The 23,248-nt window shown below is 31.6% G+C and overlaps 1 protein-coding gene across 6 annotated transcripts; it reads right to left on the reverse strand.

Annotated features, from left to right (window-relative positions):
- Positions 1-23,124, reverse strand: LOC108736605 (stathmin-1-A). 6 transcript variants are annotated; one of them, XM_025978107.1, is made up of 10 exons: positions 23,016-23,124; positions 22,568-22,620; positions 13,575-13,652; positions 6,561-6,733; positions 5,358-5,543; positions 5,123-5,269; positions 4,454-4,594; positions 4,224-4,364; positions 3,329-3,481; positions 2,304-2,695 (listed from the first exon to the last, which is right to left on the reverse strand). In XM_025978107.1, exons 2-10 carry the CDS (start codon positions 22,599-22,601, stop codon positions 2,612-2,614), a joined length of 1,137 nt encoding a protein of 378 aa, XP_025833892.1. In that variant the 5' UTR covers positions 22,602-22,620; positions 23,016-23,124; the 3' UTR covers positions 2,304-2,611. The 6 variants fall into 6 exon arrangements, with proteins under 6 accessions (XP_018324585.1, XP_018324586.1, XP_018324587.1 ...); XM_018469082.2 differs by lacking the exons at positions 22,568-22,620; positions 23,016-23,124 and adding an exon at positions 18,532-18,871; XM_025978108.1 differs by lacking the exon at positions 13,575-13,652 and having other exon boundaries at positions 2,437-2,695.
- Between the last annotated feature and the right edge of the window lie 124 nt (positions 23,125-23,248).

A 23,248-nucleotide genomic window follows, 5' to 3' on the forward strand; every position in this document is an offset into this window, starting at 1 on the left:
CATTGTTAGTGTTTTTTTATTAAGAAACAAGCTTTTGCCTCACAAAACACCTATAAAAGTCGCTATGGTCAAACGTACAAACAGCTGCAAAAACCTTAAACTTTCTATGTAGTTTACTAACATACTAAAGCGTACAAGGTATTCTTATTAAAGTTGGTGCTTAGTTATTTGCGCTACATATTACATACACATACTTGTATATAAATATGGCAGATATACATTTTAATTAAATATGTATCTTTTTGTTAATAAATTTTATACATCAAAGAGAACAATCCATCACAGAAGCTAGTAATAAGTATTAAGTATAGGTGAGAAATGCTTACATTCATTTCTGCAAGTGCAATATGTACTGTTGTAACATTGTCGTTATTAATTAATATTATTGTTTATTATTATTACTATTTCTATTTTAGCAGTTTATTGTTTGTTTATATTTAAATGTATATTAAATTATAACACACCCCTGTTGGTGAGCAATAAAATGTTTCGCCCCTGTATTGTAAGCTAAGTAAGATTTCATTCATCAATTCGATACACGCAAGGCAGCAACAGTGGCAGTTTCACACAGTTAATAATTTGATAAGTTCTTACAATATAAATAATATACAACACTTATGCCTATAATGATAATTATTCTTACTGATGTCATACTGATATATTCCATTTGCTGTTTTAAATGTTTCACCATTAGTTACCCAAGGCATGACCTTAATAGTAGGTACGTTACATCATTAAGGGTTACTAATAATCCATCTTATTAACTTATGAATTTCATTAACTCATTAGTGTAAGCCTATCAACTGGAAGTCTTTAGTATTTAAGCGGCGCAATCTTTTCTGATATCATGTTAATATTAAACTTAACATCCTACAAATTTCGCTAAAATTTCTATACTAAACTAAAACGTCGAAGGAACCCCGATTAGTTTCCTAAATTTAATTGTTTTACGAATTTATTTAACTAATAAAAATGGATGGAACCAATTAGGAGCATAGAGATGTGATGCAACCAGATAATTCAGTTCTTTTAATTAGAAATGTACTGAAAAAGAGTTATCAGAATAAACGAAATAATCATTGTAAGGCTAACACTAATTTTTTTGAGACGTTATTAATATGGCTTAATTGGTACATTACAAAGCTAATCAGTTAATTTATTAAATAAATAACAAAAAATAAGTACAAGACAACTTTTTTATTACTTAAATAATATCACAATGCGAAGCTTTATTGTGAAACTTATTTTTTCCATTAATATATTTCAACTTATTGTTGACGTTAATAAGTAGTCCGACTAGTTATTTTGTTAGCTAAAACACTTTTAATGTAGAACTGAAGGATTATGAAATCATTTCTAGAAGACTTCGTATTTATGTCAGAGTTTGATTTGTATTAATCGTTGGTATTAATCATGTCAACGTTTTTTTAAACATTACAACTTTCAGAAATGTATAAAGGAAGAAATCGAACTAAGATATGAAAATAAAAAAATTTCATAATTTAGTTATTAAAAAGTTGTGAAATACTATTTCGCGTCTATAAGCAAATTGGCACGCGCGAGTTTCCCAATTAGTCGACTTTTGTTTATTCAATTATTATAATCCTTAAATAATTTTTGTCTGAATCGATGAAGCTTTTAATTATTGTGACAACGGCAAACAAACAGAAGTTTGAGTTACAACACAAATTATTTCTTTCAGCTGAGACTTGAAGAAGTTACTGTACATACAGCGAAATGACCAATGTGGTGACATTAATAAATGTGTTGTTATTTAAACGTTATGTCTGTTTTAGTCATTTTCTTTCAGCAGGATTTTCTTTAGGATTTGGTGCACCACCAAGAGCACAGACCCTTCATTGGAAACCCCATCAGTAGAGAAACACAATAGTGAAGGTCGTCGGTGACGGAAATCACTGGCTTTTATTATATTCTGTTGCATGAGTTTAGATTCTTATTCTTACTAGTGTATATTCTCCTTTCTTCATAAGTTTTCAATTTTTTTTCTATGTCTTCTCTTCTGTTTCTAGTTCTGATGAAGGGGAAAGTAATGTTTGTAAAACGTTCGTAATTTATAAATAACCAACGATCTTCATGTTCTAAAACGAAGTCCTAGAAATTCACGAAGTCAACGTCTAGATTTATTGTAATTGCCCCTCTACTTATTGTGAATTCATCCAAATATAACATTCAAACTGAAACCAGCCTAAATCAGCAATTCATTTCTATTATACTGTTTTATTTCCTAAGCAGTCCTTTACTTTGTAATACTTTATGCCTTTAATAATACGGTAACAACAATGCAGTATTATGTTATAATTAAGAATTAATGCTTGAACAAAAATAACAGGTGACATACTAATAATTGATGCGATAGGTATAAGAATTTTTAAAGTACCAAAAATAAGCAAATGTAACAACATAATAAAAGGCAAATAATAATAAAAATTTAATAAAAAATGTGGGTTGCTAATTATAAAAGAAATATATCATAGTAAGTTTGGATTACACTAAAATTCAATATTAATCAGTCTATTTAAAAGCAAGCTGTTAATAATAATAACATAAAAATACGTGTGCAAGGTTGTAGTTCATCTTTGGTTCCAATTGTTTAACCTGAAGAAGCAGTCTCTTGAATGTTGTTACCTTGTACCTTGTTTGCCTTGTTTTGGCGTACCATTTCAGCACGCCGTTCCTATAATACAAAAAACATTTTCTAATAATGAAACACATTACGTTTTCTTTTTTTTTGTAGGTTTAATTCCCTGACATTTGCTAAAAAGTAGTCAACTTGGGCTAATTATTCTGATATTCTTTTGCTTAATTAGTACAAGGTGAGGTTGTTTGAGACATATTCTAATTTAATCTCACACACCCTTTAGTAACTTTATAAACACGTATAAAAACATGTATTTCTTCTTTAATAGTAAGTTTCAGACTCTAAATGCTTCTATGACAATTTTCAAGAGAAGGACTTTCGTTTTACTCATTTCTTTCGGTAACAGAAAAACAGTGACGAAACGTTAGAAGCATGAGTGCTTTGCTAGGTAATTGTCGTGGAAGCGTTTCAAGTGATTTTTTTTGGATTTTTTAAGTATGTTTGAGATAACTATGAGTGTTAAAAACATGTAATTTGAATTTGTAATTCTGAGGCAAACTATATTTTTTTTGTTACCTACTATATACATTTAATTTAAATGAAGTACCATTTTAATTGATTATTTTTACTATTAGTGTTTTCACAAATGTGCAAATTGTGCTTTAGTGAAAATCGTTTTACAATAAGGAAATTTAAGCACATAAACATTGAACATGCATAGATACTTACGTTTTTCTTTATATTTTCTAATTTCTTTTGAATCTCCTTTTCTCTATTTTGTTCTGCTACAGTTAGTTTTGTTTCGATTTTTACAACTTTTTCTGTTTTACGAACCTCTTCAGTAGATGTTACTGTTTGCTTAACTTCTTCTAAATGGCTGTTCTAAAGACAAAATTGTGGTACGTTCTAATGTGACAATACGAAATATATTAAATATCATTGATAAAAACACAGTTCCAAATTTATAAGAGTTAAATGTGTAAATGAATCGAAAATTGGGTTTTCAATATGTAACAAAAAAATCAGTTCTTTTATAATGAGTTGAGTTATAATAATTTTAAATTTAAATGATTGTTTTAAACACTCATTTAAACCAAAATACACAAGAAACTTTACAATTTGACGTAATAAAGTTTAATATATTATTTAATTATTTTCCTTTTCTTTTTATAAACAAATACAGAAATTTGAGATATTAAAGGAAAAAAAGGTCAGAAATGACTGGTTAAAAAGTAGAACAGAGGACGATATGAAAGTCAATATGGAAAATGAGAGACGATATAATAGAATATCTTCTGAAACATGAAGGACTAGTTGGAGACATATGAGAAGCAGAAGCAGGAGTAAATGGGGGAAGTGCAAGCCTTAGTTTAAATTAATGTTAGCAAATAGTTAAGGATAAGAGATGTTCTAGTTTTCGAGAATTGCAATGAGTGACGTAGTATATGTATGAAGGAAATGTGTGTCCAACGACATTGTGATAATGAGAGAAAAGAAATCCCCAAAATATCAGTATGTTTGATTGCCTGAGTGTTCTGTTTCTTTTATTTTTAGGGAGATATTACCTGCATTGAGATATTAAGACTAATAAATTAGTAGAACTTATAAAAGTACTCATATTTACATGTTTTTTTATGGCCTCTATTTTGCGGCTAATTTCTTTTTCGCGTTTTTGTTCGGCAGAAGTCAATTTGTTCTCAATTTTTTCTATTACTCCGGACTTACGGACCTCTGTTGTTTGTTTGATCTCTACTGGGCGGATGTTCTATTGAACAAAATTCATGCAATTTTTATAACTTGCAAAAGCAGCAAAAAATACAAAAAACATCCCATAAAATAAAATAAAATACATACGTGATTTCTGAGTTTTTCTTTTTGTTCTTGTTCGAGTTGCGATCGTCTCAATTGGGCCTGTTCTAGCTTTTCTTGAACAGCTGCGTCGAGCTGCTGAAATTTGACTAAATTGCTAGCGCGAACCTTGTTGACTTGCTCTTCCTTTATAGCAATAACAAAAAGCCAAATAATAACAAGTAATAAGCTTAGCGTAGCAATAAAAATAATTTAAAATAGGTATAATACGAAAAAAGCAACATTTTAGCTGAAAATTGTGAACGTGTTCTTGTTTTACTTTACTACTAATTATTTCTAAACTTTTTGAAAATAAAAAAAGAAACAGAAAAGTTCCATACAATGTCGCTTATAGTTTGTTAAAGAAAATCGTTTAATTCTCAAAAATGTGAGGCTTAGGATCAACACAATATTTTTTCTGCAAGGTTTAAAAAACCTATTAATCCTGATTCTTTTGTAATGTTTTTGGCGATATCATTGATTCTAACGAAAATGGTACAGAAATGTACCTTGCAAAAAATTATAAACTTTTGAAAATTAATTCAAATCGTATTTACAGAAAACTGCAAATTTAAAAAAAAGATCAAAAGTGAACATCGTGTACTGTATATACAAATAAAGCGAATTAACATTTATTACCTGTGTTAAAACAAATTTTACATTTTATTTACTTACATGTTCCTTGAGACGGTCGAGCATCTTTTTAATGTTATCATCACGTTGGGCAGAAGCAATTTTCATCTTTTCTTCCAGAGCAAGTCGAACTTCATCACACTGTTGTTCTAATGACATTCTTGTTTTTTCCACATTCTCAATATGATCCTAAAATAAATGCATCATAATAATTACTGAAAATTATTCTCAATTTTTGAATAAAAACTCGTGATGTTCTACCTAGATACATATATACCTTCATTTTAGTTTTGAGATCAGTAATAAATGCCTCGCGTTTCCCGATATGGTTTTCCATCTTTTGCTCGAGAGCTTCTCTGGTAGCAGAAATAAATTGATTGGTTTGTTCATCCTTCTTCCGAGACGCTTCCTCAATCTTCATTATTTGTGCAGACAGAGCAGCTACTTTGTTTTGCTCCAGTTGCTGAAAATGTACGAGATTGATATATGTATATCCGGTGAGAGTACTACACTTTTTCTATCAAGTGACAATTCAATCATCAATACAAATTTACCGACTGTGTTATTATTGAAAACAACAAAACTTTAAATGTAAAAATTTGATATTAAACAATAGTTAAATGAAAATATTACGGAGTTAGTAATTCTTACTGATCTATTACGATTGATTAAGATAAACAAAAAACGATACTTGTTAGTTCTAATTACTCTTATCTCAATCTATATTTGGAGAAAGTCAATAAAAATTTCTAATAAACTTTCAATCTGGTTAATATGGATTTTCATAATGTTACATTGAAGACTATACAATAATTATATGACGTTTGTTCGGTATAGGGCATACATTTCTTGAGAAGAATGCAGAAACAGTTTTTTGGGCAAATTCAAAAATATTAGAATGTCAAGTTTAATTTGTTCTTGTATTTTAACAGAGTTAAAATTTGAAAATCTATATATATAAAAATGAATTGCTGTTCGTTAGTCTCGCTAAAACTCGAGAACGGATGAGCCAATTTGGCTAATTTTGGTCTTGAATTATTTTTGGAAGTCCAGAGAAGGTTTAAAAAGTGAATAAATATAAAAAATTTGTCGATTGAGGCAGTACGAAGTCTGCCGGGACAGCTAGTCAAAAATAAAATCTCATTTCTTGATCATGTGTTTAAACAGTATTTAAATTATTTTATAAATCTTCTTATGAGAATATTTGGTTTGGTATACGTCCAATTCGATATAAATCCAAAAATCAGGAACGAATTAAAATTATATACCGAAGTACTGTATTTTCATAGTATATTTTTGCATTCAATTTGAATTCAGCGCAATGTCAATGTATGAAAAAAAAAAAGAAATGTTTTTTATTTGCTTACTATTGACGGTCAGTAAATACTCTGACCAAATCGATATAGACTTCTGGTATTTTGATCACGTAACATTTTCCAATTAAACTCGATGCATTATAACTAATTTGACGATGTCTCACCTTTTTCCGCTCTTCAGCGGCCTTCAGCTTTTCCTCAATTTCCTGTATCGACATATTTTTATTGGGAGGGGAAGAGGGTCTCTTAGGAGGAGCAGCCTTAACTTCAGGCTCACTCAGGATAACTTCATAACAGAGACCTCCCCTGGTTTTTTCTTGACATCTTACTTCAGTTGCTGTAATATTATTATGTAATTAATGAACAATTTAAACTGAATTTAATTGAAATCAAGGTTTTATAAATTATCATTTTTTATAACTTACGTAATATGGAAACCATATTCAATGGTGCAAAAATAAAAAAAAGTGGTTTAACGAAAATTCTCCTTGTTAAAGAGATACTCACAAATTTCTATATTTAGCGTATAAATATATGTTAGGTATTTTTTATTTGTTTTTTTCATAAACATAACATTGTCAACCAATAAGTAACTCAACATGTACAATTGTCGCAAAAAAGAGAGAGTAAAATTTAACACTCTTGGAGTAAACTCAGTGAGTAGATGAAACTGTTTGTATATGTATTAGGAAGAAAGTTGTAAACAAAGGCAAGAAAAGGAAAACGTTTAATTTGAAAATGCAAAACTACGTATGTCCTTATGTAGAAAGAAAGTACAATTTAGAAGGCAATAGAAATAGAAAGTTACATACCAAATTATAGAACCGCAAATAGACAATGAAACTAAATTTATCTACGACAACATACGATTAAAATCATTATATTACCACCCTAGAAAGTAGAACGATTTTAAGTGATAATTTACACGCGAGCAAAACAATTTACGCAGAAATTAAAAATTACGATAAATTCACACTGTTTTATGATGAAATTCATTAAATACAGATTTCCTCTACAACTCCTGACAAACATCTAAATTATCCCAAATGTATAATTTAATCAGAACAGCGTACAGGGTAGGCCAGCCAGGGCTACAAAAATATTGATGTACTCGTACATAATTTATATTATCCAATACTTTTGAAATGAGTAATGGAAATACATATTTGTCATTAACCTTTAGTTTTTTCTTACTAATGAAAGTGTTTACAATTGACTTAAACATTTTTCATAAGTAATAAAAGGCATTTCACATTAACCAAGTAACCATTACTCTTTTTTAAGAGTTATAGCTTATTGCGGTTTCTACTAGTGAATTATACTTTTTAAGCAAAAGTAATTGTTAATGAAAAATATTTCCACTACTCGCTATAAAAGTAATGGGTTCTGAAAAGGTAACACATTAGGAAATCCGAAATGTAAAATAAAAAAAAGTGAGATACGTATGTTAAATATCTGCATTAAAATAAAATTGGTATACTTATAAAAATCATAAGCTAAGTAAGATTTCATTCATCAATTCGATACACGCAAGGCAGCAACAGTGGCAGTTTCACACAGTTAATAATTTGATAAGTTCTTACAATATAAATAATATACAACACTTATGCCTATAATGATAATTATTCTTACTGATGTCATACTGATATATTCCATTTGCTGTTTTAAATGTTTCACCATTAGTTACCCAAGGCATGACCTTAATAGTAGGTACGTTACATCATTAAGGGTTACTAATAATCCATCTTATTAACTTATGAATTTCATTAACTCATTAGTGTAAGCCTATCAACTGGAAGTCTTTAGTATTTAAGCGGCGCAATCTTTTCTGATATCATGTTAATATTAAACTTAACATCCTACAAATTTCGCTAAAATTTCTATACTAAACTAAAACGTCGANAGTTTTATAGAAATCAACTCTCAGTCATTTGTGTTTTAATTTTTCAGGAAACCATGCACCTCCACGGTTTTCTTTTAATCTGGTTTTTAATTATTTTTCTTTCATTTCTGTATTTTCCTTTTGAAGAGAAATAAATATATATTGTGCTATACTGCAATGCCTGCGAGACATCAGTAAATATCAACAACGAATGATGAAAGTTGCAAAGCAAAAACAACTTTATCTCGATCATTAGAATCTTGCCCTAGGATTAAACATTTTTTACTTGGGAATAATACGGAAGAAATTTTAATCAGCTGGGAAGTTGGTACAAAATGCGTGCACTAACCACAGCTTTTGCAGAAAAATATCAACTAAAGTATAACACAAGCAATTCAAAAAAAAGTTCAGCTTAAAAGGTTTTAATGAGGTTGGTGCAAATTACAGGAATGACTGCAGAATTTATATATTTAAGTCAGTGGTGTAGGAGATTGTTATTTAACTAAATGTAAATATTTCGAGATTAAATAGAAAAATTTCATTTTCGACTTCTGCTATTAAATGAGTTTTGTGTAGTTTTTTTTTTGTTATTTTTTGAAGAAAGTATTTATATGCATACTTATCGATTTGTTGATCCATTGAGAATAATACACAATTAAAAATTAAAACATGAATTAAAGTAAATACTGTATGAAGCATTAATAGTGGTTAGTATATCAAATATTAAAAATGAAAATTAATTTTCAATTTTTTTACTCACTATAAATTACCTCAAGTTAATTTGTTGCTGTTATCACACCCTAATTAAAACAAACTAACAGCGACTCACCCTAGTGATAATTATGGTGTTTATTTTAATTAACTTATTTTTTTACGAGTCTCTTATTTCTACGTTTATTAAGAATTAAAAGTTGGTTAAAACAATTTAAGTCAGATGATAGTCCTGATAAGATTGTTGACAATGATTTTTCTTCTTTTACTTATTTTAATTATTTTCCAAAGGCAGTATTCAAACTGCAAGGACGTGCTGATTTGCTAGGGAATCTAATTCGGGACAGATTAGAGTATGATACCGTTTGGAGTAAGGTTTTGTATAGGTGCGGAAGGGGTGGGCGGAGAAAAGGGGTGATATAGTGAATATATGAAAATACTATGAATAGAAAATGTTAGAAGCAGGTATTGGAAAAAGGAGAGGAGAGGGCGCTATGGAAGTCAAAAAGAAAATGAAGACATATGACATGAAGGGCTAGCTAAATCATATTAGAAGCAGAAACAGCAGTGGAGGGGTAGAGGAAGATTACTGTTCTGGGATGTTGTAGTTTTCGAGATTGGCTCATTATTTATAGGAAGTAGAGAATATACGTATCCAGTATCCAATCAGTTTTAGGATTAACAACCACATGATGACGACGTATGATACTGTTTCAATAGATGGATTATAATGAACTTGTGTTAGTAAAAATTGTACAATACAATCTTTGTTTGGCTTTCATCAGAAGAATACGGACACGTCATAATCTCTCTCACGCATTTTCTTTTTTTTTTTGAGAAATGTTTGGAATGGCATTTCAGGAAAAGTCTACTATTTTAGCAACAAGCCTATCTCTTGAATTCGGCGGATTTTGTTCTTACGTACTTATATACATTTCAATTTTAATTTCGATGTCAATCACAACTGAGAAACGTTTTTGAAAAAATAGCAATGATAAATAGTTTCACTTTCGATTTTTAGGAGTGTAAAACTTTTTCAAAAAGGTCATAGTCTTTACTACGATGGGCGAAATTACTAAAAAGCGAACGAAAGGAAAAATGGTTTCTGCGATGGGTACATTAAAAAAAGGGCCCTTGAAAGCAGGGAGTGCAGCCAAAAAAATGTAAACAGGTTTAGCTTCGTATGAGCTTCGGAAGTACTTCAAGTGCATTTCTGTAGTAAGGTATACAAAAGTAAGTAGAAGTACCAAAGGCCTCGTCGTAAAAACAGAACGGTCTTATTATTCTACTGCGGCCTTTTAAAACGGCGCCAGAGATCAATAAGACCTAGGCAACGGTTACAAACGTAAATGTCTGTCGCCATCAGTTGCGCTCCTGAAATCACTAAACTTGTAAACTAAAAGTTTTAAGCAGGCTTTCTTATTTACCGAACATTACTTTGTGGAAGCAATATAGAATAGCTCTGACAGATGGTGGGCATTCTTTTTTTAATAAACGAAATACACTTTTATTAATTTTTAGGAAATCGAAAGTCGCTTTAACGCTATTTTGTACATATTTTAATAAAAAATTAAAATGAAAATGAAATACAAGCTGAACGCGAGCAAGATCAACACATACTTTCCAGGGTGCCGTATCGTAAAAAGAAAAAAACGGTAAAATTGGCTTAGCGTCCACCTGCATTTTTTAGTTGTGCAATTAACATACAATCATCAGCAACTAAATAATTTCAATTTGTCTCAAACTATTAATTTGGTTGTTCTGCATGTGCAATTGTCACAAAATGCAAGAAAGGGAATGATACGCCCAAACATTTGCTTGTTATTACGGTGAACCGAATGCGTGTGTATTGAAATTCATTCGGTAATAATTAAAAAATTTCGAAGGCTGACTTCTTAATTTCCATACAATTTATAGAACTCCCCTTTCTCGATTCGCTGTGCTGTTATCAGATGAAACCAACAATACCTTTCTTGCTTCTTTCATTTTCTTTATCTATTTCAGTGAACACAACACAGCTAACTCGATAAAAAACTTCTTGCAATAGATGTGTCCCTCACATGGGAGCGCACACCTAGCAACCGAACTGGTTGCATTATATGGGCGCAGCACTGTCCAACTGCAACCACACTGTTGTGAAACTAAAAATTGCAGCCAGTGCGGAACTAGGTACGTTAATTAAGTAGAAGTTTAAAATTGCTTTGTAGCAGGGCAATCATAAGGCCTAGTGTCCACCTGCCATTTTTAGTTTGGTTGCGACGATTGCATAGTTTGAGTTAAAATTCACATTTATAGTTGCTAGTGGTTGCAAGTTAATTGCAGTTGCATATGGACGCACCCTCATAACAATCTATGCAGTACTAGTAACTACAATTGTGGTAAGAGCATTTGATAAGAATTGATATTTACATCATATTTATTTGATGCTTTTTTAAAAAAAATCGGCATTATTAACTATTCATGGAACAATATCAAAGATATTGGCGATAGGTCTAAATAAATTTTACAGAAAAAATTGTAAACGGAATCAAACAACCAGTTTTTGTTGAATTTAGAAAAAATATACTCAAAAAAGAATTATTGTAGAATCTACATGATTCTAAAAACCATTTCTTATCGATCCCATTTTTTTCTGAATACATGACTTTTATGAATTACAGGACATCATATGAAAATTTCTTTGTATTTTTTCCAAAATAAATAAAATTATGAAGTGTGCAATTCAGGATCGAATCCGGAAGAGGGAGATTAGAGTCAATCGTCTCCTCCAATAACTAGAAAACCACAGCCGCAGTGTTGACTATGGAAAATTTAGAGATTAGGAAATTTTTAAAATTGACAGGTGCATTATTCTTCCAGTGATTTGAAAGACATCAATAGTTTTAGGACGCCCCATTGTCAGGATGCTATTGTCCCAGAATGAGTATGAATTTTGGAAAACTTATTGGAGCCGAAAAGATGAATTAGAGCATCTATGCTGTTGAAGTTCATTTTTGCAACTTTGCCGATGAACTCTAAAGTGAACATTTGGTATTATGAAGAGGCTTATTAAATTGAACTGTGGTCAAAAAGAGTGATACTTAGTTTGTATAAAGAGCAACAGAACTGGAGTTGCAACGTGGAGAAGTAAATATTAGAAAGGGGGTCAGACAGGGATGCATACTGTCACCACTACTTTTTAATCTAGAGATCGGTGATCGCGATTAACATCATTAAAGACAGTACAACTGTAGGGATAGATACACAGGGACAAAAGATTAGTATGCTTAGATTTGCAGATGATACAGCAGTATTATATTAGATATAGTTAGATATAGCTTTAAATAAAATGGAAGCGGTATTGACAAAACAGTATTGTATGAAAATAAATAAAAGTAAAACAAAAGTACTGGTATGCAAGGGAAGAAAAAGTAGGGAAAGAGCAAATACATAGATAGGAGATAAAAGATCAGAAGAAGTGCCTCATTTAAGGGATCTAGGAAGTCAGATAAGTCAGGACAGAAGGAGTAGTAGGGATATAAAGCAGATAGCGCAGGGTCGTGTCGCCTTTAATAAAAAGAAGTCATTTCTATGGTCGCGAACGGTTAATTTAGAACTTCGAAAAAAGTTGTTAAAGGTGTATGTTTGGAGCGCGGCGTTGTACGGGTGTGAAACATGGACGGTGAAGGCAGCGGAAAAGAAATGGTTAGAAATGAAGAGGTATTAGAAAGAAATGGAGAACAGAACCTTTTCAGGCATGAAGGGCTAGTCAGAGACATATTAGAGGCAGAAACAGGAGTTAAGAGGAGTAGGGGTAGACTTAGATTAGATTACTGTTCGTAAATAGTTAAAAGGACGTGGGTTGTTATAGTTTTAGGGAAATGCGAAGATTAGCTGAGGATACGGAAGAGTGGAGGTGCGTGCGTGCGTCTTATTCAATATCATGTCGACAAATGATTATAGGTTACTTCAGTCTTTACATTTACAGTTATCATTAAATATGAAAAGGGCATTTATGGAGCTGAGTCGGTTATGTTATTATTTTTACAACCTTCGAAAAAAAAAATATAGATACGGCCCTGGTGCAATTCACGGAGTAAACAAGTTAACAACCTGGAAGAGAGAATTTATCAAAAAAGATTTATGTTTTTCTTATCAACTCTTGCATAATCGTGTAAAGCTTCCTTTGTCTATTTTAGCGTACCTATCCAAAGCAATGGTCTAAAACTAAAGGGATTTACTGGTTCATAAAAGTACGTTCATACATAAGTATGTATGGTACATTCACCCTCCATAAAATTTTATACCTCTTCTCTCAATAGTGTTTGCTTCAGCAATTAAGTTTTATGACAGTTTGCTTTTAATTGTTGCTTGCACTGAACAAACACGAACAGGTTTTTTGTTCTTGTTCGCTTAGTCTAAACGCAGCTTAAGATGCATTTAAAGCTTACGTGCTTACGTATTAAAATAAAGTCAAAAAATTAAATAAAACAACTAATAGCAAATAAAAATTGTACGTTTATTGCTGTAAAATACAAAAAAAATACACGTACATAGGCGAAAGCAACTACTAAGTATAATATATGATCATGTAGCGTATACTTACAAACGAATTTTACTTTCTTCGGTTGATATGTTCGTGGTTTGGCTTTTATTTTCGAAATTGCTGCTTGACTTCGCACCACTAAAAAACAATATATAAAATGTTAAAATATGTATTAAATAATTTAATAAAGTAACAAAAAAATATTCTTCTATGTCAGGTATATAAATAATTCAAACATTTTTATTACCGCTGCATAATAATTTATTTCACATAAATTATTCTTATTAGTCGTCTTTTAAACCTAGATATTTCTTTAACTGATAACTGATATTTACTAATTTTAAATAATTAAATATTAGAATTTATTCATGAAAAACTTATACTCTTAATATTGAAATATTTAAAAGTAATTTTTTTTTATTGACCCTTAATTTTGAACATGATGTTCTTGAAAAATCTGAACAACGTTACTGCTAATTTATAGTATACTGTTTTATTATTCAAAAATCCATATTGGACTAAAGCCAAAGTAATCGATTGGACAACGGCAATCATATAGGTATATGATTTTTTTTTCACCTATTCTTTACTAAGGTTACTAATCGTAAGTCTATTCAGTTTATAAGGCTTCTGATCGATATTGTTAATAAAGAGAACATTTTCAGAGACAAAAGTATAAATATGTATGTATTCTACTGTTATTATCAATTTGATTCTACGTATTGTATAGACATGAAAAAAGGCGATGGATTAAGTCTAATCAGTAGCGCACATACGAGGGGATTACGACAGATTAATATTTTAATTAACCGAATTTTGTACATGTGGTATTTTAATATGTCATAATTTGTGTTAATCCATGACAAAATAATAGATAAAGCAAATGAATAATTTTATTTTTGTACAATTTATCATTATAACCTACAAATTGTACGCACATAAACAACTTCAGAATTTATTTTTTGTTATAGGTATATTTTTTGCAACTGATTTAGAATTTTTGTTGCCTTTTTTCTTTTAACAATTAAAAAAATTCTAATCTGCATATATGTTTAATTCATTTGGCCTCAGATAGACATTACTTAAGTTTGGGTGAAACATTACTCTTTCAAAAGTTGTTGGATATCATGGGGCTTCTCCCAGTGGCAGATCACAGAATCAAATGACCTTTAGAATCTAACAACTTTTGTGGAGATCATTTATTGATTTTGAACGTCAATCTTTTTCGAAAAGCAGGAGCCAAGTAAAACTGAACAGATTCGTCTAATAAATTTTATTGCCTTTGGATTTGGTGACGAGATACGGAGATAATTTATAAAAAGGTTTTATTGCATACTCAATCTATTAATTTGATTAGTACAGTTATTCACCATTCGTCAACTAAAACCGTTCGGATCACACTAATTTAAAATTAAAATGTTATGATTAATTGATATTTCAGAATTAATAATTCAAAATTGGGTTGCTTTCCGACTATATCTAAGCTTTGATACTCAACGGTATTCAACTTTTCCTTTTCATATTAATAAAAATATCCGTAAAACGTAGATGTTCATGAAAATATAATGTTGATAAGTCAATTTAAATGCCTTTTCTCGGCGTTGCTAATAAAAAGGTTTTAACAACTGACTATATATATAATTAAATAAAATCAGTTCTCTCATCTCTTTCACTAAGCACACTAATTATAATGTTATAATAAGTAAATAAATAAATTCGATTATTTTTTATTTCTGATTTATTCCTATAGTAGTTTCTGTTTTAGACATTTAAAATATCCCTGTATAAAAAGCCTATTGATGTAGACGATAAATACATAAGGTTGCGTGTTGCCTCGGCAAACTTTCCGACCTGAACATATTGACTTAAAAATATAAGTTTCGTTTCTACATTATCCTTTATGCAAACCAAGACCTTTCCTAACAATTGAAAACACGAAAGCTTTTCTTAATCAACGGTTCTCTAATACCAACAAGAAATCGCTTGTGTCCTCACGATCGGTTAATTTAAAAATTCCAAAAACGTAATGCACGGCAGGAGCCGTGGAAAAGACAACATTAGATGCGTTTGATATGCGGTGTTATGAGGATGTTAAAAATACATTGAATAGAAAAGGTTGGAAATACGAAGGTGTTTTAAGCAGTAGTAGAAAAAGGAGCGATAGAATTGGCGCGCGGTGCAACGGTCGGAATGTTCGAGTCCGAAGATTTCGAAATTGAACTGACTCGCTAGGCATGGTTTGTTCGTCGGACGAAGAATCGCCTGAACGCTTCATCCAGCATCGCTCGCGCGGTACAACGGTCGAACGTTCGTGCGGTGTTATTTAGAAGCAGGAATAAGAAAAATGATATTTAAAAACACTATAAATAACCAAAAAATTGTTAATTTTTAAAATTTAAAGAAATTAAAGAGGTACCTCATTCTAAAACATTTTGATTAACTACACGTCTACACTGACTGATCAAAAATCTATAAACTACATATATGAAATTTTAAACTGGTCTCTTGTAATAAGCTATCTACATTGATGACATTTATAGGAAGCTGGTTAAAAAAATAATTAGGTACGCACTACAAAAGTGACAAAAAGTCTGAAAACAGAATATGTAATTGGTACTATTGTTACAATTTTTGACAAAGTTTATTTGGTTATAAAAACTGCAGGAAACCTTGATGTTGTATTTAGAGGTCGCTATTTTAATAGGAAAATCAGAACCCTTATAACATTAACTCATCACGCGTTTGTATTTTATTGACTTGGATATGATGAGTCCGACAAAATAAACGTTACCCGGAGTCGGTCAGTCCTTAATAAAGAAATAGTAATTACATAATGAACTATATAATTTATGTGGATTAACTGCTTGGGTTTTGGCTAAATATATTTGAGTTCTTATTTTGTAATAATATATATAGCTATGATTGTTGATTAAATATTTTCGATGTTCGTAGCACCCAGAAGAATGGATTACTCCACCGTTCGAGTGAGTTTAATTATAGTCTTCAAAAATATTTCCCTTTTTTTATTTATTTGTGATATTTCGGAAACAATTACACTAAAGCCGAAATCGTGCACAGGGTATCTAAGTTCGTCCTATTTAAATTTTGCATTTTAATTTCTTTGAAAAACATTGAATAAAGGATATATACTGCAGGATCATTAGAAAAAAAGAACCATGGTAAAATTCTTAGGACGGGTGTCTTAAGACCGAACAATACAAAACGTAAATCAGAAGTCAAAAACTTCGGAATCATTCTAGTTATTTTCAGAATTATTGCAAATATGCGTTTTCATATAGGTTCAATATAATTGCAAATAACCTAACTCTAAAATAATATTGTTAAGCATTCAACTTAGACAATGTTTTAATCTTTCTTCTTGCAATGATTCTTTTTCCTGATTAGCCTGTGATACATATGTACATCCCTTAAAAGTAAAAATGGTCGTAAAGTAACAAGTAAAAAAGTATGATCACATTTGGGGTACATAGATACACAATATATATAGTGGTTTAAGTGCAATACTGACATTTTTAAAGTTACATCACGATCAATAGCAATAATAAATAAATAATGTACCTAACAGAAACAATTTCGAGCTGGCTAATAAATGCCCGAATGCTAGTGCAGTGTTCAGCATTGGCCGAACCGCAATTTCTAATTTTGTTCTTGGCTGGTTGATGTCTGTGCCACCGCCGCGAGCCTATCATCCCCGTTTCGCTTCCCCCGGCAACAAGGGTAGCCGATGACTCATACCGGGAGTAACCGTGGGGAATTCCGAACTCGACATTCTAACATACATATACCGCCGTCCGTGTTGGCGTTACTATGGAGTTACAAATACTGGAGCCAAACAGAACTACCGAACTGTCGATAAGCATTTTAGAACTTTTGAAGATAAAAAAATACTCCTTTTCATATTCATAAAATAAATAAGCTGTAGATATGTAATACATAATTATCTAGGATGACTACCTATTATACTTATACAGGTAAGGCAAAACCTTCATCGAATATAGAAAATACACATTTCTTTATCAGCTTGGTTTTCTTCTTACGTCGCATGAGTGAAAATGCATAATTTGATGAACGTATTTCTGAAAATATCACTTGATTTTCTGAGAACTGTCCAAAATTAACTACCTTTGCAGGTATTTGTACCAATTTTCCTCGGTACTATATAACAGAAATATCATCCCTATGTTTGGTTACCAATAACAGGACAGGCTTAACTACTTGATCGTGATTATCTTACCGCAACTATTAAATTTGTCAACTGTAATATAATTTTGTTAACAATAACGTTGGTCAGTGGCTCTTTTTTGCAAATTCAATTTATTGCTATAACAGCTATTCAGTAAATATCACTTTTCTTTTCAATTAAAATTAACAATAATATGTTATCTATTAAATGAGTTATAGAAAATAATAATACTGCACACTGCAATACATAAAGTAAATAAAGAAGTAGTAAAGACTTTAATGACAAAATTTTATTAGATATACTCGTACCAAATAAACATTTGTTCATTAATTACTTTTTTATTTCTCATATATACTTTATTGTGTTTTCTCAACGTTAATATAATAAAAACCGACCCATTAACCAATGTTCCTGTAATTGCAAAAACCTTCAGAAACTATTAATAAATAATGGGTATCTAATCGAATAGAGAAGAAAGCAAAAATATTGGTTGAATAATGCATGTATTTCTAAAAAGAAATGCCAACTAATCTCATCGCGCAGCAGGAGTTCAAGGTCCATAAAACGGAACAAAGGGAAAAAGAAAGCGAAGTTAATTCCATTGAACAAACGCCTGTTCCTTTCTTTTTTTGTCGCCTACAAGAACATATAACGCAAGTATACAGACTGTGGAGACCGTATAATGTACAAATAATACGAGGATAATGTGAAAAAGTTCAAACGTTTTTTGATCTATATTATCGATCAGTCGCTATTTTATTGTTTTTTTTTATTAGTTCATACTTAAAAAATAAATAAAAAAACGGTACTTACCGGCAGGTGGAATTGGTGCCCTGCACGTATGACAGAAACACTGCATGACAGATTCCCTGACGAGTCCCAGCAGCATGACGTCGGATTTCTTGCACTTCCGCTATTAAGATTGTTTTCAAAAAACGGCGAAGTTTTCTTTGATATACGGTCCTGTCAATGTCAGTCAGTCACTTATCGCTTCCGGAAGAATATGACGCTACCAGCAGGTGAATGCGTCCAGTCGTCATTAAACGGCAGATTGCGACTGCACCGAATCAGGCGTGGTGACGACGCGTCTCTGCGACGACGCTTCCCGACGCCACCACCCGGTCGATACCCTCCGGCCGTCACGGCGACGCCGCAATTCCGTACGTCTCTGCGTGCAGACCCTCGGGCATAACTAACTCACCTCATAATACATAATTATCAACGAACAGACCAGGAACAGACTTTCAGTTGCGCGTTGTTCCCGACCATGCTTTCGTCATTTCGACGTTAACCCCCAACGAATTAAAAACCGCTGAACTTACACTATACGCGATTTTAAAACATTGTCTACATACTGTATGTAGTTACATACTTATTTAAATTGTACAACTGTTGTTCATTATGTTAATATTTAGTCAGTTACTATAAACTGTCTGCTAATTATTCATCTTCATCTGACGATGTGTCGAAATGATAAATTCGAAAAAGTTTTGTTTATAATATTTTCTTGCGACAATTGTTTAAAACATGTTTCCTGCGACACGTTACATGAGTCTGCGACCCGCCTTACATCGATCGCAGACCAATACGTAATTGTCTATTTTGGATATATTCACAACATGTATCGATTTCGATGCATTGTTTCGCTTGTAGTATTCGAGTTTTTAAGGGAAGTCGCAAACATATTACAGACATGATCCGACATGTCGAATATTAATTTACTATGACACCGCTTGTTCTAATTTCAAGCGACATTTGTTATTGATCGCTTGATTGTTGAATCTTCACCCGACGATAAGACGCATGATCTGTTAAATTAGTATGCTTGAAAAAGTTTTTGTTTATAATGTTTTCTTGCGACATGTCGACGACAAAATTGCCTGCGGCAAGTTGTATGAGTTTGAGACCAGCCTTATATTGATTGCAGACCTAAACGACATTTGTTTGGGACATGTTGACTGCAAGTCTTCGACGTGTCGCTTCGTTTGCAGTATTCTGAGTTTTTATAGGACGTCCAACATCTAGTGTGCATACTGCAGACATGACATTACATGTTGGGCATTTTATGCGCCACTGCATGCTCCAATTTCATGCGACATTGGTCTTTGATGGTTTGATTGGTGAACGGCGAAAATTTATTAATGTTAACCCGACGATATGACGTATGATTTGTTAATCTTGTATGCTTGAAAAAGTTTTTGTTTATAATGTTTTCTTGCGACATGTCGACGACAAAATTGCCTGCGGCACGTTGTATGAGTTTGAGACCAGCTTTATATTGATCGCAGACCTAAACGACATTTGTTTGGGACATGTTGACTGCAAGTCTTCGACGTGTCGCTTCGTTTGCAGTATTCTGAGTTTTTATAGGACGTCCAACATCTAGTGTGCATACTGCAGACATGATATTACATGTTGAACATTTTATGCGACACTGCATGCTCCAATTTCATACGACATTAGTCTTTGATCGTTTGATTGGTGAACGGCGAAAATTTATTAATGTTAACCCGACGTTATGACGCATGATCTGTTAAACTAGTATGCTTGAAAAAGTTTTTGTTTATAATGTTTTCTTGCGACATGTCGACGACAAAATTGCCTGCGGCACGTTGTATGAGTTTGAGACCAGCTTTATATTGATCGCAGACCTAAACGACATTTGTTTGGGACATGTTGACTGCAAGTCTTCGACGTGTCGCTTCGTTTACAGTATTCTGAGTTTTTATAAGACGTCCAACATCTAGTGCACATACTGCAGACATGATATTACATTTTGGACATTTTATACGACACTGCATGCTCCAATTTCATGCGACATTTGTCTTTGATCGTCTGATAAATGAACAGCGAATATTAATTCACATTCACCGGACGACGTAACGCACGATGTGTCGAACTGGTGTGATCGAAAAAGTGTTTGTTTATAATATTTTCTTGTAGCAATTGTTTAAAACATGTCGAAGACAAAAGTTCTTGTAACATGTTGTATGAGTTTGTGATCGGCCTTACATCGATCGCAGACCTATACAACAACATCAACTGTTTTGAACATGTTGACGATATGTTCTGTAGTATCGCTTCGTTTGTAATATTCCAGTTTTTATAAGAAATCGCACGCCAAGCATCGCATGATACCATGTTGAAGACAAATTTTGTATGACGTTGCTCTCTTCGGTTTCAAGCAATATTTCTCTTTGATCGTCTGAATGATGAATTTTCATCTGACGACATGACGCATGATAGTGGAACTGGTATGTTCGAAAAACAGTTATTATTTACAATTAGAGTCCGTGAGCATTCTTATATCGATTGCAGACATACGACATTTGCTTGGACATGTCGACATGTTTCGAACTCTGCAGTATTCGAGTTTTTATGGGAAGTCTCACAACCCACATCAAGCAAACAATTGCGCGAATATTGTTTATAATATTCTTACGAAAATATTTGAAACTTGAAACATGTCAAAGATTTTTTACGACGTATTGTACAGGTGTATGACCGCCTTCTAAGATACAATTGTCTGTACGACTTTCATTTCTAATCGCAATAGTGGAAACATTACTTATTAAATGTACCTACGCATTGCTGTATTTAATGTTTACGGAAGAGGTCAAAGAACAGTAGCCGTGCATTCCGATTTTGTTCAAAGTATAAATAAATATAGATATGCATCAAATGTACATATACCTATAATAACGACATAAAGCAGATCACGTTCGAATATTTTATGGCAAATTTACTCAATTACCCTTTTTTAGATTTCTAATAAAACTACCGGTTGCTATCCTCAATTTCGTATTTTATACTCACGTATAAGGCATTCATGCAATTAAATCAATTGAATACATAAAAGATATGTTCAGCCCACTTTGTACGAGTGACATGATTCATGTTTGAGGAAGAAGACTAAGAAGGTCATTAACTTATTGCTATTGGTTTTTTGTTTTCGATTGAAACATATGCTCGGGACGTTGGAAATAAACTCTAAAGCGCATTTTCAAAATGTTTCTGGGTAGGTATTAATATGGAGAATTGAATTGAATTTGAATGTTGAATGAATTTTCTCTCCAGGGGGGTAAGTTTAGCCTTCTGAGAAGTAAGCACAGTATCTTCAAAATCAGCGTTTCAAATTTGAATTAAAAAAAGGAAAAGAAGATCATTACAAAAACATCTACGAAAGTACCCAAAAAAGCGATCAAGAATAAGAATAAAATTATGTACCCAAATAAAATGATCAGATACTAAACAAATTCCACGTGTCTGACATTATTAATAGACTATAAATTTTTGATGGTTTTTTAAAATCAATGTAAACGAGATTTAGCTTGCAGAAAAGAAAGTTTATTACTATTTATTATTAGTTTTAAAGTTTTATAAAAAACCAGGACGCATTTCTGTACACCTTGTAGGTTTAAAAACTAAAGCAAATATTTTTACATTTTGTAAAAACTGTGATTAATAAATACGATTTGTACTTATGAAATTACTAATTAGATATTTCGAAATAGAAATAGGTACATATTTACACCACTATAATTAATTATCTATACAATACTTTTTTAATGGAAGATAATTATTATACTTTTTTTGTTTTTTTTACTTTTCATACCAGATATAAATTTTGTATAGATAGGTATAAAGACTATTGTTTAAATTAACAAAAATTAACTTTTATTATTTCACACGACACCTTTAACCCTTTGTAAAGAAAAATAAGTAAATAGGTTTTGTACAAAATTAATAGTAGTCATAATTTTCACTCTTTTGTTAGGATGTTGTATCTACCTAGATTTTAATAGATGCCTATGTAGATGCAAAGCTAATAATTTTCTATAGTACTCACCCTCTGCTGCAGGAGATTGTATTATATCTGCCATGACAACTACCTTTTAGATTCTGAAATGGTTAAAATATTTCTATCAGTTTTTAATATGAAATTAAAAATTTGCGTTGTGTTGTATTGCATGATTTTTGGAGTTTTTCAATGTCTTTAGAATAAAATAATTTAAATAATAAAATAAACATTTCAAATGGACTTTTAAAATTTCACAATTCTGTAAACGTGATCCTACATATTAAAGTGCTAACATAAAGGATCACGAGGAAAATTTTATTAGACAAATGCCCATATCAATGTTAAAGTCAACATGGCTAATGTCTCACGAAAACAATAAATATCAACAGGTAGTGTAACTTCCAATTGGTACAGTAAAGCAAATAAGTTATTTGTAAAGATCGCTACTTTATTATAATTTATTGGTGTAGCGTATTTAATAAATAATATTACTTACCTTACAAAAGCTACTAAACAAAAGAACAAAAGCACAAAAAGGGTACTTAAACACTTAGAACATACAATGTACAGCTATAGCTGCTCAGAACTGAATTGCAGACTGCACGTTGGATGCTGCTATATATATAACAGAACAAACGGTTCTGAATCTCTTAAGCGACACCACTATTGGTCGATTTGATTTAAACTAAAAGTTCTCATTGGACTGCTTTTTATATGACGTACTCTAAG

This window comes from Agrilus planipennis, unplaced genomic scaffold (assembly GCF_000699045.2).
Source record: "Agrilus planipennis isolate EAB-ADULT unplaced genomic scaffold, Apla_2.0 scaffold108, whole genome shotgun sequence".
Lineage (NCBI taxonomy): Eukaryota > Metazoa > Arthropoda > Insecta > Coleoptera > Buprestidae > Agrilus > Agrilus planipennis.